This window comes from Cataglyphis hispanica, chromosome 15, assembly GCF_021464435.1.
Source record: "Cataglyphis hispanica isolate Lineage 1 chromosome 15, ULB_Chis1_1.0, whole genome shotgun sequence".
Lineage (NCBI taxonomy): Eukaryota > Metazoa > Arthropoda > Insecta > Hymenoptera > Formicidae > Cataglyphis > Cataglyphis hispanica.
Genome location: NC_065968.1, coordinates 5,097,378 through 5,115,688, shown reverse-complemented (window position 1 = coordinate 5,115,688; position 18,311 = coordinate 5,097,378). Strand labels below are relative to the sequence as shown.

The following is an 18,311-nucleotide window of genomic DNA, read 5'->3' as shown; positions in this document are numbered from 1 at the left end:
TGAATTTCCCTTATGATATATTGCTTACATTATTTTGTAAATAATATTATTTAATTACATAAAAAATTTGTACAATTTATAATTTTATTAAAACTATTGATTACATTTTTGTTTAAATCTTAAAAAAAAAAAAACAAATATACATATAATACGAAACAAATAGCGAAGATACCGAATAGTTACGACTTGGAAAATAAATCGATTTGTAAAAAGAGGGTCTCGCGAAATAAAGAGTGCACAGATGTCGGAAGCAGAATAGCCAGGTGTGGCTGAGCACACGTCGCGTCTGTCGAAAATAGATTAAAAGGCAGCCCAGCATTCCGACTTGAATGGATTGGAAAATCGTGAATGGGTGATCTCGTTACGAGCCAAGGTGAGAATACAATGTTGGAGAACGATTGCAACGACAAAGAAGAGAAGCGTAGGAAGCAAGTTTTCGAACAGCACTTGGAAATGTTAGACACAAGAGGGGGAGACCGTTATTTGATTTTAGAAACGCCACCGCGTTGAACGTAATGTTGTTATAAAATACAAAAAATAATTATGCGCTACTGTTTCTTAATAATATCATTTATATGTATAATTATTAAAAAAAGTGTAAGAGAAAGCTACAAAAATGTTTTATTTCTTAATATTAAATTATTGTATTTTTAATGCTTTTTCGGCGGTTATAATTAATAATGTATTATTTTATTTTCTAATTCTTCAATATTTTAAATACTTAACACATATAAAATCGATTTATATATTATTAATAATACATTATTTTAAATGTTTTAGAATTTATTATAAATATGATATATTTCTTCAAGAATATATAATACATTCGACTAAATAAAGAAACGAGAATAGAGTAATCAGACGCAGTTTCTCTGAGTAATATCTCAGCTGAAAGGCAATAATCTCTAGTATTGGGTAAAGCTCATTTATTGATGCTGTCATAATATATACAAAATTTACATGCGCCCTTATTGCCGCGTTCTATAGTCACAATGATATTAGAATAATGAATCAGATTAAGTCCAATTAGGCAAGTATTATACACCATTTGATGTGAGTTATACAACAGGCAATCACTGCACAACATCCGTCAGAGAGAGGGATGATGAGCGATTATCAAGCATATTTTAAACGCTCACTACGGATTATGTAAATTTTACCTTCGTTATGACTGTAATTCTCTCTAATCGTCGAACGTAACGTAAATCTCGACGATTCCGAAAGAGAGAGAAAGAAAGAAAAAAAGAGATAGAGTAATGATTTGACAAAACATAATTATTTTTTTATTCATGAAAATTTTGTGAGAGATTTATATCTAATTGATAAATTTTGCAACCTGGAAATACGTTAGTTCACACATGACAGTTCGACGATTTTTTACAAAGACAAATCTTAAAAGCTATATAAGATTAATTTGAAAAATAACAAGAATGAAGACTATGACAAAAATATTAATCAATTAAACATCCTATCAACAACATCCATTAATATCAATATGTATTTGAGGATTGCTTTAAATTTATACAGGAAAGTCCTGAATTTCAATCGCGCTTGAAAAATGCTGCATTCAGCTAATAATCGAGATAGTGTAGATTTTATTTTCCGATAAGGATATAAGGAACAAAGATGGACTTGATGCTTTCAAGCAGATCAAGATCGAGTGTAACGCGTAAAGAGGCGTTGCTGGATAAGGATGATAAAACGTAGAGAAAACGTTTTTATGGGCTATCCTCTTGTCTTCTTTATAAAGATTTATTACACACACACACACACATATATATATATATATATATATATATATATATATATATATATATATTGTGCGATTCGAAACCACGCATGCGAATAATAGATCATTTACAGAAATTAATTTAAAATACAGAACTAAAATAATTAACTTAAATCTATATTATAATATATTAAATATTTCAAGCCGGCAACGACAGTTATTACATTGTTTTTTTGCCTTTATTTTTCGTGACATATCAACAAACGTAGTTGTTTTGTTCAATATCCGTAATAGTCTTGTTGTCATTCGTGCGGCAACACTCGAGCGAGAAGGCCACGGCTCCGCACATTGTCAGATTAGATTTTTCTTTAAATCGCGATCGTTTTCTACATTTATTATAAATGATTAACACTTGTAAGCATATTAAAGTATCATAATTAATCGTATAATAATAAAATTAAATATATTTTGTCCGATGCTTTATCGTTCGACTTTTTGATGGCTTAAACATTATTCGAATTAAAAACGCGCAATAAAATAATCCAAACGCAGATCCAAATAATTAACAACCGTGCTATATTAATTGTTAATTTAATAATTGATCTATAATTTAAAATTTCTGTGTAATTTAATATAATTCTGTTTGAATATACGCCACGGAAAATATTTCGACAGCGAATTAACAATTACATGATATTCGGCTTTGGCAATGTAAACATTCATTATTGTTTACGTTGTATCACGACTTTGTTATTCATACGGCGACACTTGAATAGAATTGTAGGGGTGGGGTGAGACGCTCGAATTCCTTTCCTACGTCTTATCATTCGTACGACACAGTCAAACAGTAAAGTAGCAGTGCGAGACGCTCCGTTAAATTCATTTCCTAAACGCGATCGCAACAAGTATCGTGACATAATTTGATAAGATTAATAATTAGTTATCTTTTGCTTATCTTAAATAATAATTATAATTTAATATTAACTCAACGTAATTATATCGCTACGATAGATTTTTTAGCGCGTATTTCGAGTGATGTATATACACATTTAATCAAGACCGGAATCAAAATTATGAATTATTGTTTTGTTGCGATCTTTATAAGCAATAATTATTTCTTCAAAAATATTTAAAGTTAAATATATTTCGTCCAATGCTTTATCCTTCGACGGCGTGGGATTAAGATTATCGCGCAATTAAACAATCAGATCGTAAAATTGAGTAATTAATATAACGAAAGGCTTCGTGATATATCATTCGTGCAATTAATAATTAATCATAATTTCAAATATATTTTATACACTTTAATACTCCGCGTATACATATAATATGATAATACGTAAAATATTTTGGCAACAATTTTCGAATAACATAGTGTTTGGCCCTATTGTTTACATGCATGGTCTTATCATTCGTACGGAGACACTCGAATAGTAACGTAGTGGTACGAAACGCTGCGCATATTTTTAAATACTTTTCCTAAATGATCGCGATTGCAATCGCGATTAGTATTAGAATAAAAATTATTATGATTATTATAATTAATAATTAATTTACTTTTACGAAAAAAAGACACGAAACTGTATTGCGGATGTAAGTAATTGTAAATACAAATCTTTCTCAAATTCTCAATTGCGATCATTCATTATTGTGAATAAAAATCAAATTAATAGAGATAAAAATTGTAAATTTCGTTACGATTTTTTACGGATAATAATTATTTATTTAATTAATTCTTATAATTCAAATATATTTTGTCCGATAATTTTTTTCTAAAATGCGAGCATAAAATAATTATTAATTAAAAGATTGCTATATTATTTTATAACAATGCACACATGATTTTGGTTTTGTGTAAATGTCAAGCGGGAATCATATCTTCTGTATTACTCTCTTGTGATATAATAAAATGTATCTCGTGTAATTGTTCCTCGATCGGGAGTGCCTTGTAAATTTATTCTGCGATTATTGAATATACGATTAACCATAATTAATTGTGTTTTCTCGAGTGACTGTAAGTGATTATGATTAAACAGCAAAGGATAAACAAGAGAGGAAATAAAGACCTAGAAAGATATGGAGTGATGTGCGAAACAACAGCATACCGTGAGTAATTTATTATATATTCTATTTATTATATATTTTATTTACCTCATTTATATTATTTTTAAAATATACACATTGCTTGTTCTTTTTTCATTTCTTTGATAATGCGTGTTTTTCAATCTAAATTATCGCTGATGAAAACAAATTGGTACACGATCTTGATGTTTGAGCTGTTTAGGCTGATTGAGACAGACGCTCTGTGATTTCTTGCAATCATTATTTATTATTTAACAATTAGCAAACAGCCCGACAGTAAAATTAACTTCATAATTAAAGATTTATAAAATTAATAACGTATCAAAGCGGTAGCTATTTACCGAACTAAATATTTCACGCAATTTATTCATTCGAAATCAAATCGATAAAAGTTGAAAATTATTAATAAAATTTTTTTAACGATTCTCATCTACATTTTCTACATTCAAATATAATCTCGCACATCACGAGTAGCAATCAATTGAATGACTAATAATTAATTTCTGATGCATTTATCATTTCATGTATATAACATTTATATTGTACAATTTTGCAATGTATATGTCTTATAATTTATTTCGAATTAACAATAACACAAGACAATAATTATTTTTTTGACAACACATATTAAAGTAAATTTCACGCAATTTATTTATTCAAAACGATATGAGTTGAAAATTATTAATAAAATTTTTTTAATGATTTTTATCTACATTTCTTATTCTCAAATATAATCTCACGTTATACGTATATAATTTTGTAATATGATATATATATATATATATCATATTATAAAATTATATGCATATAATACCCTCCTAGGGTGTAACCTTGGCGTGGTGGGAGGGCATAGTACCCGGATGGTACCTTAAGGGCCTTAAAGGCCTCCTGAGGTTACTAAGAAGGGAAACCAAGCACCCAACGCCGTCGTCGCTGTCATCGTGCCGCGGACGGCTCGTCGTATCGTTAGTGCTGTCATCGTGCCGCGGACGGCTTTTCGCGGCGTCGGTTCCGTCAACGCGTCGCGGACGGTTTTCGCGTCGCGACGCCGATCCCGTGTCCCGTCATCGTGCCGCGGACGGTTTTCGCGTCGTCGCGTGTCCATACTGCATTGCCACGAGTCGTACAATGACTCATATGTGGCACGCACATCTGTGGAGGACTTAGTGCGTTGCCTTGTTGCTCGTCATCGGAGCGTACGAGCAACGAGAGAGTCGCGTAACCGCATAACCGCGTTTTCGCGTCGTCGCGTCTTCGCGTCGTACTTCTATCCCGTTTTCACGATTCGAGGATCGTACTTCGTTGCCGACTAACTGGGATATCTCTCAGCGTTGCTATCGGTAATATATTAATACCCTATTAATATAATTAATTTTATATAATATTAGGTAACGTTAATACAATATTAATGTTATATATATTATATAAATATTTATGTATTAATAAATTTAATATATTAATGGAGACGCAACGTTAAAACGCCTCAGTATCGCGGCTGAGGTGAATGCCGGCCGCGTAGCAACGTATGATCGTGCATAGTATAGATGCGACGATCGCGCGGTTAATCAAGAACTTCGGTTCGAGAATTGGCTGTTGGGGGCACGCTCTGCTTCGACGAACGGTTCGGCCCGAATCGGTTAGAATTCGATCGATTTTTGAATCGTCGTTCCCTCATCTTGTACCGTCTATCAGCTGTACTGTATCGCATTGAGGACAGTTGGCTGTGTTTTATTAGGTTCGATTTTCGCTCGCTAGAGAAGCTGATTTCTCATCTTCTAAGTGATCTAAATTGTGACACTTAGGACTTGGGTATCTTCATTCTCGACCCGTCTCTCAGCCTTATGATAAGCGTAAGTTTCAGTCTGTATGATAGAAACTTGGTGGTTCTCTGTGATCGTTCCTAATAAAGTTCGAGTCGGCCCTCGGTGAGAACAAGCGCGGACAAGAATTGAGCGTCGATTCCATCAATCGATTTCGTCTTCTTCCTTTGCTCGCTTAACCCTAGCTCGGAGTAATCGTGAATTCCCGACTTGTCGACTCGCAGTATGATTCTCGTGTGAAACGGGGTTCGATCGTGCCGAAATTCGAAAGTGCGGGAGTTTCGTTCAAAGTATCGCGCGTACAAGTGCGGAAGTATTTTTTATTAAAAGTGCGGGCGTGCCGTTTTTAGTATCGCGCGTGTGAATTTACCTGAGAGGAGGAGGAGGCCTAGGAGAGGCATCGGGCATCAGTGGAGCAACCCTATGGTAAGTAAATTGTTATTTGTATATTAATCACATACGTGCAATTTAAATTGAGCAAAATATTACGTAATTTGATTTTTTTATGGATGAGCTAAAATAGATTAAATCAAATAAATTTCAATAGACTTTTTTAATATACATTAAAACATATTAGAAATATAATTCAAAATATAAATTGCAACAAAAAGTTGAAAAAAATGTATAATAGCTTTGACATGCTTAATTTGGATAATTTTACGGTAATATTTATAATAAAAATAACTAATAAAAAATTATTAGTTATGTCTTTTTCCAAAATTTATAAAATTGTTTTATTAATCTGTTTATTATTATATGCATCGAATATAAAATTCAATGCGTACAATAAATTTTTTGAAATATTAATTATTTTAAGCGCTGCTACAATTTGGTTCTATTTGTATTATAGATCAACCTAGCGACCCTAATATCCTGAGAGGAGGAGGAGGAGGCCTAGGAGAGGCATCCTGCACCGGCGGAGCAACCCAAGGGTGAGTATTATTATTTTTATATTAATTATCATAAATCATTATCTAAATAAGAGAGACTCATATTATAAAAGTTTTATTTAAAAAAGGTATTTTTCTTTTTTAGAATTTATAAAATTATTTCATATTTATATACCTTCTTATTATTATACGCATCGGATATAAAACTGCGAACAAAAATAATAATTTCTTTTGAAAAATTAATTATTTTAAGCATTGCTATAATTTGGATTTTATATTTGTGTGTTGCAGACAACGTAGCCTCAAGACCAAATCTCCGCTATTGCGCATCAGTGCCGGTGAGTGACAAACTTTTACTTACTTTTAAAGTAACGGATTTGTAGAGATTGTAGATGTACATTGTAGATTATAGATTGTAGATAAATCCGTTACTTTATAATGAATGAGCTAAAACGGATTAAATTGAATAATTTTTAACAAGTTCTTTTAATATACATTACATCTATTGCAAAAGTAAATTAAAAAAGAAAGATTATAGAAATATTTTTTTTCCAATTTGTCAGATTTTTATCTTAAAGAGATTTATGAAGGATGCTATTAATTTTATCAATTATATACATGATAGTAGCTTATTTTTATAACACGCGTCAATCTTATCCTAATTTCTTATAGCTCATCCATCGTAGAATTTGTTTGTGGATTGTTCTTAAACTTTGTTTAATTGATATAAAACCAAATGTTCAATCAATTAAATTATCTGTAATATGATAATAAATGACATAAATGAAAATTAATCTTATTTTATTATCAATTATATATTATTATATAAATTAATTTTATATATTATTATATTATTATATCAATTTTATATTAATATATAAATTTTAATCTAATTTATACATTTATCATAACTTATTATTATAATTTTTTAATTAAAATGTTGATTGATAATTTGGCTTTGTCTCAGTTAAAATAAAGTTATATTAAAATGAATGTCCAATTAACGATCGTAAAATCGTACGATCGTCAACGAGCGTGAAATAAACGCACTCATCTGCCGGCGATAATAATTACCGGCAAAAGCAGGAGTTTATCTCTTTACGTGCAAAAAAATCCTGCGATTATTCGCTGGTGAATAAATAACCAGCATAAAAGGAGTATAAGAGGAGGATGTATCTCCTTTTTCAATCTCTTATTGGAGATCAATTCAGAAAATGGCCAGGAGCAACGAAAGGTAGGTCCAACTGGCCCGAAGAATGGATATAAGCTACGTAAAATAGGCGGCCAATATTGGCCAAAATGCGTAGCGAGAGGTATATAATGAACATTTAGGGCACGCAAATAGGATCCACGAGTAAGGCGAGGTAGATCATAAATTGTAGATATAGATTTGTTGCCTTAAAACGGATGGGCTACAACGAATTAGACCAAATAATTTTTGATAAATTTTTTTAATATGCGTTAAAGCACATTACAAGTGTAAATTAAAGCCTAAATTAAAGAAAAATAAAAAGAATTTCAATTCAGATTTTACTTATTTATTTTATTCAAAAAACATGCGTTTATTAATTGTAACGATAAAGAGTTATGAGAATATCTTATTCTTATAACACATGCCAATTTTCTTTTTCAATTTTTAATTATCCTAATTTTTTGTGACCTATCCGCTTATGTAGTTTAAGATATTAAAAAACTTTGCTTTGATTGATGTAAATCCAAGTTATCAATTAATTAAATCATGTATAATATACATATTTAATCAATTTTATTTTATTATAAAAATTTATTTCAACTTTTATTATAAATAATAATATATATATATATATATATATATATATATATATATATATATATATAGTGTATTATATATATTGTATAAAAATATCAATCAAACCATATTTTGATTGATGGCTTGGCATTATATTAGGTGAAGCAAAGTCAAATTCAATGACGTATAAGATGATCGTAACATCTTATGACCGTACCCGTGTGTAAAATTACACTTCTGCATCATCAATGATAATTATTCGGCAACGGAAGAAATTTCTCTCATTGATCTCCCTTCATTAATCTCTGATAGAGATCAAAGTCACATCTCTGACTAAATGTAATCAGAATGATTGTGGCTAAAATATTCTGGCCCGAAAAATGATTGACTTAAATGCATAATGAATGACCAAAACTGGTCAGCGAATCTACATACAAAATGACATGTAAAACGTGAAATAAACGGAAACGTGTAAAATAAATATATAAATGCATAAAATAAATGGAAACAGAGAAACGTCATAGCGGCGCGTTTGTAAATTAATCGCGTATATATGTATATATCAATCTTCATCGATGAATTGCTATCAGTTAAAATTTTTCAATTCTATATATTGATTTTTATATTTGTCTTTTTCATATATTTCTTTTCTCGCATTTGCAAAATGCATGAAAAAAATAAAGTATACAAATGAGTAAAGATATTTATATAAAAAAAACACAATATTAAATTGTCAATATTAATATTTGGTTGCACAAATTTAAAGACTAAAGATTATTTAAGACTAAAGACTATTTAAGACTAAAGACTATTTAAGACTAAAAATATTATATACAAATGTATATTATACATTTTTTATTCAGTTTTTTATATAAAAACATTTTAATATACTCTAAAATTTTTAATGCAATATATCATCATAATGGAATATATATCAGATTAATCAGATAATTTAATTGAACGAGTGCAATCACGCGAAATAAAATTTTTCGTATCGTTTTCACTTCGGATTGAGCAAGCACTCACGTGGTGCCATAGTACCATGTACCTTATTACAGACGCCGTATTATCACGCTTGATCCTAGTGTGTGGCCGTAGTCCGCGGGCTCGATGTGTTCCAAGAGCGATACACTTTAACATCAAGCTCAACCGTTCTCAAGCGTTATACATGCATACATGCGCGCTTTTGCGTCGATCAGTGGCGTAATGATCGCTTCTGCGGCCGCTTGTCAAGGAGTGGCATGTGAATCAGACGAGGAGGCTTCTTTCAGGGCTAATAATATCGGATTAAAAAAAATGTAGCTATTCGCGGAACCGACGTTTTTTAGCTTGCTAATTCACTAAGATAGCTCTCAAGTTGCTGTACGGAATTCTCTTCTCAAATACTGAGTGTTCTTTTTACGCGTAAAAGATTTGTTCGGTCTAGAAACTCAAAAATATAATTATTGTTTGTTAGAAAAAATTTCATTAAACATATCTTACTTTTCTCTGTCACTTTTTTCTTTTTATATAATCTTAATTAATTCAATTTATATATAATAATTTTTTCTTAAAAGTTTTTTATTCAAATAATCATGGAAGAAAAATGTTCCAATGTTCGGGATAATTTCGCGTAATATATCTTTAGAAAAAGCAGATATATCAAATGTACGAAATATTTCAAAGTTTAGTCATACGTCTACGTGGTCATTATTAATCTTTGAACGGCATAAAAGCCATATGCTGTCAAATTCCTTTATATATATCAAAAAACTTTATAATAAATTTTAATTTTATATATATATATATATTCTATTCATATAATTTTATGTATATAAATTAAATAAATAAATATATATATATATATATATATATATATAATATATAAAAAAAAATGTTTTTACACTAAAAATTGATATTTCTCTAAAATGAACATGTGAAATACTTGTTTTATTTATCGCATGAGTCTTGTAAAAAATTTTTTAAATATGAATTATAAGTGAACTGACATTCGTCGGTCAAGGGTTAACAGAACAAAGTGGTTTCGAAATTGGTCAGCCCTATTTCCATTTTATAGCATCGGATTGAGTTGCAACTTCTCTCTTTGCATACGCCACTGGCATCGACATGTATGTAGGTGCACTCTAGAGCACTTTGATATTGCATTTTGCTCAGAGAGAGAGGGTGTGCTCTCGCATTACGTCAAGCTGTGTTGTGTCTCACATTAATAGCGGATCGCGACTTTGTGTTCGGCAGCGAGCTATGCGAGAAAGATGAACAGAACACGCAACTTCCGGTCAACGCATCGTCATGCATCGATTTATACGATATTGTAGATTCATGTACAACACGGAATTTGACGTAATTCATGGTACATTAATCCTTATAGAGATAACTATGACGCGCAATTACAATCTTCGCGTAACCGGAAAAGACACGAAGCTATGTAAAAATCCTGTCAATTATTTACGATTTGTAGTTTCGCGTATTTAAATCCTAAAACATTAAATAGAAAAATAATTAATTTTTGAGTTATATAAAATGAGAAAGCATTCAAGGCAATGTAATATTAAATGAATCGCCCTGTATGCGCGTATATACTTATACTTATATAAGTACCGTGGCTTACGCGCTCGATATTAAGTATTCCTCTCGCATTACCTCCCTCTGAACTCACAAAGTTACATACTTTTCCGCCTTATACGCGACGGCAGTGCTGTGCAAACTTAATTAGGGACTCCGCCGGTGACGGACGTCGCAAAGAAAGACGAGAAAACTCGGCCGCGTGCGCGCAAAGGATTCTCGTTCGAAAAGTTAGACTCCCATTTTGCTTTCGGTGCGACGAGATGGGAGTCCTTAAATCATGCTGTCCTATAGATAAATGTTTAGCAATTCTTTAATGCAACGATGTTTTCATGCGGCAATTATAGCCGAAATTGGATTGTGTTTCAATGCCGTTGATGCAGCTAGCTGCGAATGGTACTTTTTCATCGGTTCTAAAAATTCGTTGATATAAATGGATTAACTAAAATTCCATGACCCGTAATTCATTTAGTTGGAATCTTAAAGTCGATTAATTTTAATGCCAGGTTAATATAGTAGAAAATTTTGGATATGTAACTATTTTATTGAAAATTTCATATCAACTTTCACACAAAAATGACCTAAGTTATTAATTGTATATATTATATTTAAATATACTTTTGTATCCTATCGACAAATATATAAAATTATATGCAATTTCAAACAATTATAAAATTTTTCAAACTGAACAAACAATCTTTTAATAACTTATTAATTTTACTTTTAGCAGTTTAACATATTTACGTACAAACTGATTATGTTACTGACTATCATTTATTTTTAGAAGAGAAATAGAGAGAGTAAAGAAATTTATAAGAATTTATATAATTCTATCTTTTTATCAGTTAATTTTATTTTGTTTTCAAAATTTTCGAAAAAAATTGCTATTTTCAAATTCCATACTCATTCTTCCTTTGTTATTTTATCATCTTTATGACATATGACAAAAGCGTAAAGATAAAAGTTAGTACGGCACTGACTTTATAACCGCCTATCGTAAAATATACCGCTCGTCGTTGCACCAGAACGAGATGTAAACGTGTTTCTCATTGATACTCTTTTGTAACACAGTTTACATTATACAAAATATCGCGTCTCGAACGTCTCTTGGTGGGACATCCAACTTTATCATCGATTCATACAATCTTTTTTATCACTGAGAATAAGGAGATATACACAAAGTGTAGACATGTTCTGCTTTCAACATTTTTGCCATACAGACAATAATAAAGATTGTCACTGTACAAAGTATATAAGTCATAAGCGTAACGCTTCTAAATCGCGAGATTTCCTTGTAGCGAGAATAATGTTTTTTTGAAAAAGAAGATACTGACTGTATTTTGCAAGCACAAAGCGATTTCGTAAGTAATAATAATAATAGTTTCGTGTACGCGATCTCAACCCCACACATACTTCAACTTCTCGACAAGCCTCTATTTCGCCGCGCTTAATTCGCTAAACCGGAGGTGCATAGATGCACCTGCGCGCTATGTATACCGTCGTCGAAACACAAAGGGCTAACTTCCTAATCTGTACGGAAGTTGCGCCGTGAACGCGCGGCGCGACCGGAACTGAATCGATGCTCGGCGACCTCGAAACCGCGGCATGCTTTCCGCAGACATCCCGGAGACTCCGAGCCCGGGATCGCAGATGTTACAAGCCGAGCCAGGCTGCTGTTCGACACGGATTGTCGGTCCCTTCGGGTCGGTAGGGCCGCTCTCTTGGTGGTGCCGGCTGGCGTTTTCTGTCAGTTGACGGTAGACTGCGGAGCCAACCGGTCGATTGGGACCGTCCGCGTGTAAAAAATAAGCGCTCACTTTGTCTTCCGGTAGTGCACGCGCCATCCCCTCGTGTGGAGATCGCTGATCGATTAATTCAGCCGTACAAAATACAAATAAAAGAAAAAAGAAATAATAAAGAGAAGAAAAAAGAATTTGTAATAAATGATGAAAATCACCGTATGTAACAAGTTTATTGACACGTAGATCCGCGATCTGTCGATCCGCATTCCGCGACGGGAGGGTGACTCGGGGTGGGCCTCGACGGGAGATCGTGAGGCCCCTGTGTATTGTAACACGGGGTCGAGTCGTAAATAATGGTGACTGGCACGCGATACGACACACGACTTTCGTATTATAACGTTACGATCGGGACTAGCAAAGCGCATTAATAATCTCTCGCCGGACGTGAAGGAAAAGAGAAAGAAATAAAGAAAGTGGTCTTCCGACATTTTTAAATTAAGTCTTATCCTTCGCTAACAAGATCTGCTTTTTGTTTGACAAACTGTTGACTGTTTCTTTCTCAGAAGATGGCTCATCTTCATAATTCTATAGGGGATAGCATATATTATTGAAGGCGCGGTTACACATTAATTACGGATTCAAAGATGTTGGTGTAGTTTTAGTGTAACGGTGGTTATAAATCGAAGAAGACAAGAATCTGCGAACGATATCGCTGATGACAGCGAATTAAATTTTTGACGATGGAGATGCAACCGTAAATTTTCGAGTCACGATGAAAAATTGAAGCGAACCTCTGGCGCAAGATCACGACGGCAAGAAAACTAGGCACTGTCTTATAACCTACTATGATCGATGAGAATGGAAGATTATGATCTGAATTTCTCAGGACGCATCGATTAAACTTTGACGTGTTGCCGTTACAAGATGAGAAATGACATTGTGTGCTCTCGGGGTGTAACGCAATACGATAATGTAATAAGCTTCTATATATTCATAATAACCGATGATAGGCGATAATAAGATTCTATGAATATTTAATAACAGCTTGATAAAAATCGGAGCACAATTCATATCTTAGAGGAAAAAGACAGAAAGTTTTTATGATATTATCCAACGAGAAATTGTTGTTATTTGATAAGGCTCGATAATTTTGTGAATTAAATAACAATTCTATATAGTAAAGCACGACCAATCATCCTTTCAACTTTGCGACATAGTTTATTGAATGTCAGTTTGTATTTATTGTGTGAGGCGCATTTTTCTTCGGTATATAATATATACTGCATCGCAGAATTGAATATCGATTGAATACGGGGTGTGCTCGTCTTCAGCATCTTCCGCGATAACGCGAACCGTGACCCAGTCTAGGCGTACTGACAAGGCGCGTATAAAATCGACGATAGCGGACCGGACAGCCGCCAGTCTTGCGAGAGCCGCGCGCGAGAGCGGACGTCGCTCGTTTTACGCCGATGCGGTGCCACGTGAGGGAAAAGCCAGGAGGAAAACTTGTTTGCGCGCAACTCCGAAGTATATGTAACATTTTCTTCCCGTTTCTTCCCTCCCGTTGTGGATTTACGTTATCGTGTCGAGCGACAGGAATGGTGTGGATTGCGCCGGAAGTGCAACGGAATTAAACAAACGAGATCAAAATATATGGGACGTGTCTAATAATTCATCGGATTTAATTCTGTCGACAAGGGAAATCAATCTATACTGATTTTCTCGCGGATCTTCGCAAGACAAAAAAAATGAAAAATTAATATATCAAATGAAAAACAAACTATAAATCCAAACTTTCCACGAATGTGATTCTATTTGTCATTACATTGACAACAACATTATTATATAACATAAAATAAAAATCAATTTTTTTTATTAAAGATGCAAGAATAAATACGGAACTGTATTAATATAAAAAATTCTTGTAGAAATGCAGGAATAATTAAATACAGTTAAAAAGATATGAAATCAAAGTATGTCAAGCAGAAATCTTTTTATTAAATAACAATGCAAATCGAATAATAAGGCAACAACAAAATTACATGTTTTCATCGAACGAAATGTGTGATAACCGTATTTATTGCATCGCTAATTGCATTTATTAAATTTAATTGGGACCACATTTGTATCTAGAATTATAACTGTTCTACGAAATCGAATGCGAGCATTCTCAAGCAGAGCTTAAAGGTAAAACGAAAAAAAGGAATTTCCAAAGGTTATTTGAGACATCCTTACTGAGGCTTCCGGTATCTCGCTAGAATATTCCGCGGATATTCTCAAAAGGTTTACGCTGACAGACATTAAAGCACTTCCGCGAAGGTGTGACTATGGCTATTATGAAATCTCTGAAGAGATTGAGCGCTTAGAGTTACCGCGCAGATAAAACTTTTATTACACCTGAGACGAAACCAATTCATCATCGAAAGTATTCCGGAAGGATCTTCGCAATATCTCTCGCGCATTTTTATTTTATCGAAAGTTGCGCCTCTCGCGGCAACTCCCGCGAAAATCGGAATCACGGAAATTCTGTTCACAAACAATCGCGAACAAACAAAAAGTATAATATTTCTTATACATAAAATATAAAAATTATTTTCCATCGAGAAAATATAAATTGCATGAAGATATTTTCTTCAAGACTCGTTCGAGAGAAAAATTTCTTTAAACTGCGCAAGAAATTATCTTTCCAATAGGAGAATCTCCACAATATCATTGTCAAAAAGATATTTGCATCGAACATTCAAGAACATCGAAAGCATCCTAAAACATGCATCAAGTTATCGCCGAGTCTTTAATTCTTTGAAGACATTTTTCGATTACCCGATTTTTTTCATTATACAAAAAGCATCTGATAAATATATATATTTCGAAAAATCTGCAATATAGTAGATTCCTCGAAATAAAGGGGAATTCCATCGTATATTGCACGATGCACCGGACACGGAAAAGTTTCAAAAAGACGAGTGAGCAGCTCTGAAAATCTAAGGCAGCGACGAAAAAGACAAGGAAGACAAGGAAGAATCGCGAAAGCCAAGGAGGAAGAGAGGCGAGAATTGCAAATAACAAGCAGAGACGAGGAAACGTTTCGCAGGAATGCCGTGGATAAAGTGTTTGGGTGGTGGAGGCGGAAAGGCCAGAAGGGGCAAACCACTCAGTGTCAGTCAACCGATCCACCTGCTCGTCAAGGTAGGATTCCTCTCGAAAAGTTTTCCGCGCGATTTTCTCGCGGCAAATCTTGGGACAAATCGAGCGAAAATTCGATATATTCAGGTCCTTTCTTTCGTAGGGAATTTTTCAGAGTACAATTCTTTATGCTGGCTTTTTTTATAGAGTTTCTTCAAATTTCAAAGGGAAATAAAATAGAATAAAAATATGTAAATCTATAAAATAAAGAAACATATATTTAAAGATATAAATCTTTGTTTATAGCTTGTTAATTTTTTTAAAGATAACAAATTATAAGAGAAATAAAAGGAAATTGTGTGTTATATATCTTATTTTATGTAATTTTATGGAGAGAAATTAAAAATTAACAGAAGACGAGTTAATCGCATTAATATGGAATTTAATAATAGGTATTATATACTTATATATTGCAAATTTTTATAACATAAATTTAGATTCTCACATGTGTTGTTTAAAAGTAAATTTTTGGGAAAGTCATAACTGAATTCATAACAGGAGCAAAAACTGTAATACTATTCTACTTGATTTATCCAATATTGTCATGGCCTTGGGGGACTATTAATTTTTTTAATGAGCCTCTTGAATTAAACGCGGACGTATTCTAGTTCCCATAGTACTTTATTGATGTGTTATAATTATGATGTACGGACGAAACATGGAATGTTTATCTCATGTAAAAATTTAGTTTGCTCAATTTGCTTATAAAATAAAGCCTAATATTCGAATATTATTGTTCACAATTAAATAAAATAAAAATGAGTGAATTATGATTATTAAAATCGGAATAATTTAGTTTGAAAATTACAATTTACGGCAACTGTCGCAAATATAAATTTATTATTAGATTTAAATTTGATATTTGTTAATGCAAACAATCGCATGATCATTAATTAGAATTTTTTTATTGAAAAGCAATGTAACTTTTGAAATCAAATTTTATTTAATATTTTGATTTTTTCTATTCTCGTGACGCGCGCGTCTTTAGCATTATTCATTATTATCCTTCCGAGAAACAACATGCTAACGTCACGTTCTTCAATCCTTTGGACTTGATAATCTCGCGATAAATCTCAAATTTGTTCCCTGCCACTAATCGTTATTTCACTGTTGTAAGTTTTCTTTTCATTATTGCAGAGTTTTCTTTTATGAATATCAGGTTCGATAAAGACAATAGAAAAAATAAATAAAAGAGAGACATTTATGGATAATATTTTGCCACTAATGAGTAATACGATAGAGTCAAAAAGAAGAAAGAAGCAATCTTCTACGTAATGTAAGAGAATGTAGGAGGATTTCCGTTTAAGGCGACGGTTATTAGGCAGTTTCTTTCGTCCTAAGATGCCGTAAGATCGAGAGATACAAAATCTCCAAATGACGGAGGGACGCCGCGCGGTGGTCAACATTTCTCCTTCCCGCTGGCTAACTGATTTATTAATTCCCCACGATGGCCTTTTCCTCGGTTCCGGGCTTCTTTCGACGGACGCCCCGTGGGTAGCGCGATCGATTCGACGATATCTTGGGCACGACCTAGCAATTAAGCCGGTAATAACAGACGCGATGTTAGCCACTTGTTAAAATTACAACGAGCCCCGAGTCGTGATACTCGATGCACGAACAACTTGCTGAAACAGCTTTTGTACGACGTGTCATTGTTATATTGCTTTATAATTGCTGTACAAGAGTGCGTAACATTTCCGGATACGTAACAAAAACGTGTAACATATTTCGAGAATTTTTAATAAGCGGTATAACCAAAAATGATTTGTCTGCAAAATATGAATATTATTCGGATTTAATATATTCTCTGACATAATAAAAATTAAAAGAGATATATTTTTTTAAATATCTCTCTTTTTTATAAATTTTTTATAAATTAGTATCCAAGATACGTAAGTAAATTAGTATACAAGATACATTTTTAGCGTAAAGTTTATTTTGAAATTTACTATAGGAATAAAACCAATTCTCTCTTGAATAATAATAAAATATCATAATCATGATAAAAAATAAAGCATAATAATTAATTATTAATCCAAAGAAATTTGATTTTAAAAATTATATAATAATTAAGAATCAATTTTGTATGCATATATGTCTTGTTACAGTACTGTAGCATTATTTCATGAAATACCGCGAGACATTTTTGCGAACATTAAGGTAAAATTACAATTCAGGAAGCAAAAAATACTATCTCGTGGCACGAGACAGCATTCGTGCGAAGAGCTCGTGTTTCAGCTTTCTGGTCTCCGCATACCGTATGTATTGGACAAGCTGTCCCAGCAGACGCGCACACGTAGACATTATCAAAATACAACGTCATCACGATTGTGTTGAAAAAATGTAATATTTGACAATTCTGATAATTATACAATTCGATTGAGTTGGAGTTCTCCTTCAATAAATCATATAAAATGCGAGATGTTATCAAAAAATAAATTAATTCCCGCGTAGCTCATTACGCGATCAATTTACATTACTTGCTTCCGTATTTGCGTATCATTACAATGAAACGCGGATACATAAACACAAACA

The 18,311-nt window shown here is 32.7% G+C and overlaps 1 protein-coding gene and 1 long non-coding RNA gene across 8 annotated transcripts in view; both read left to right on the top strand.

Moving 5' to 3' along the window:
- The first annotated feature begins 4,722 nt into the window (after positions 1-4,722).
- LOC126855095 (uncharacterized) lies at positions 4,723-6,840 on the top strand. Its single transcript, XR_007688188.1, has 3 exons — positions 4,723-6,057; positions 6,482-6,563; positions 6,813-6,840. It is a non-coding gene; the product is annotated as an uncharacterized LOC126855095 (long non-coding RNA).
- A 7,176-nt stretch (positions 6,841-14,016) lies between these two features.
- LOC126855031 (tensin-1) overlaps positions 14,017-18,311 on the top strand; it is a 154,850-nt gene continuing 150,555 nt past the window's right edge. For 6 of the 7 annotated variants that reach the window (XM_050602326.1, XM_050602330.1, XM_050602329.1 and 3 more), the window contains exon 1: positions 14,017-15,779. In XM_050602326.1, coding sequence (XP_050458283.1) covers positions 15,687-15,779 — 93 coding nt within the window. In that variant the 5' untranslated portion in view covers positions 14,017-15,686. The remainder of the gene's footprint in view (positions 15,780-18,311) is intronic. The other variant, XM_050602336.1, reaches the window with a different exon arrangement.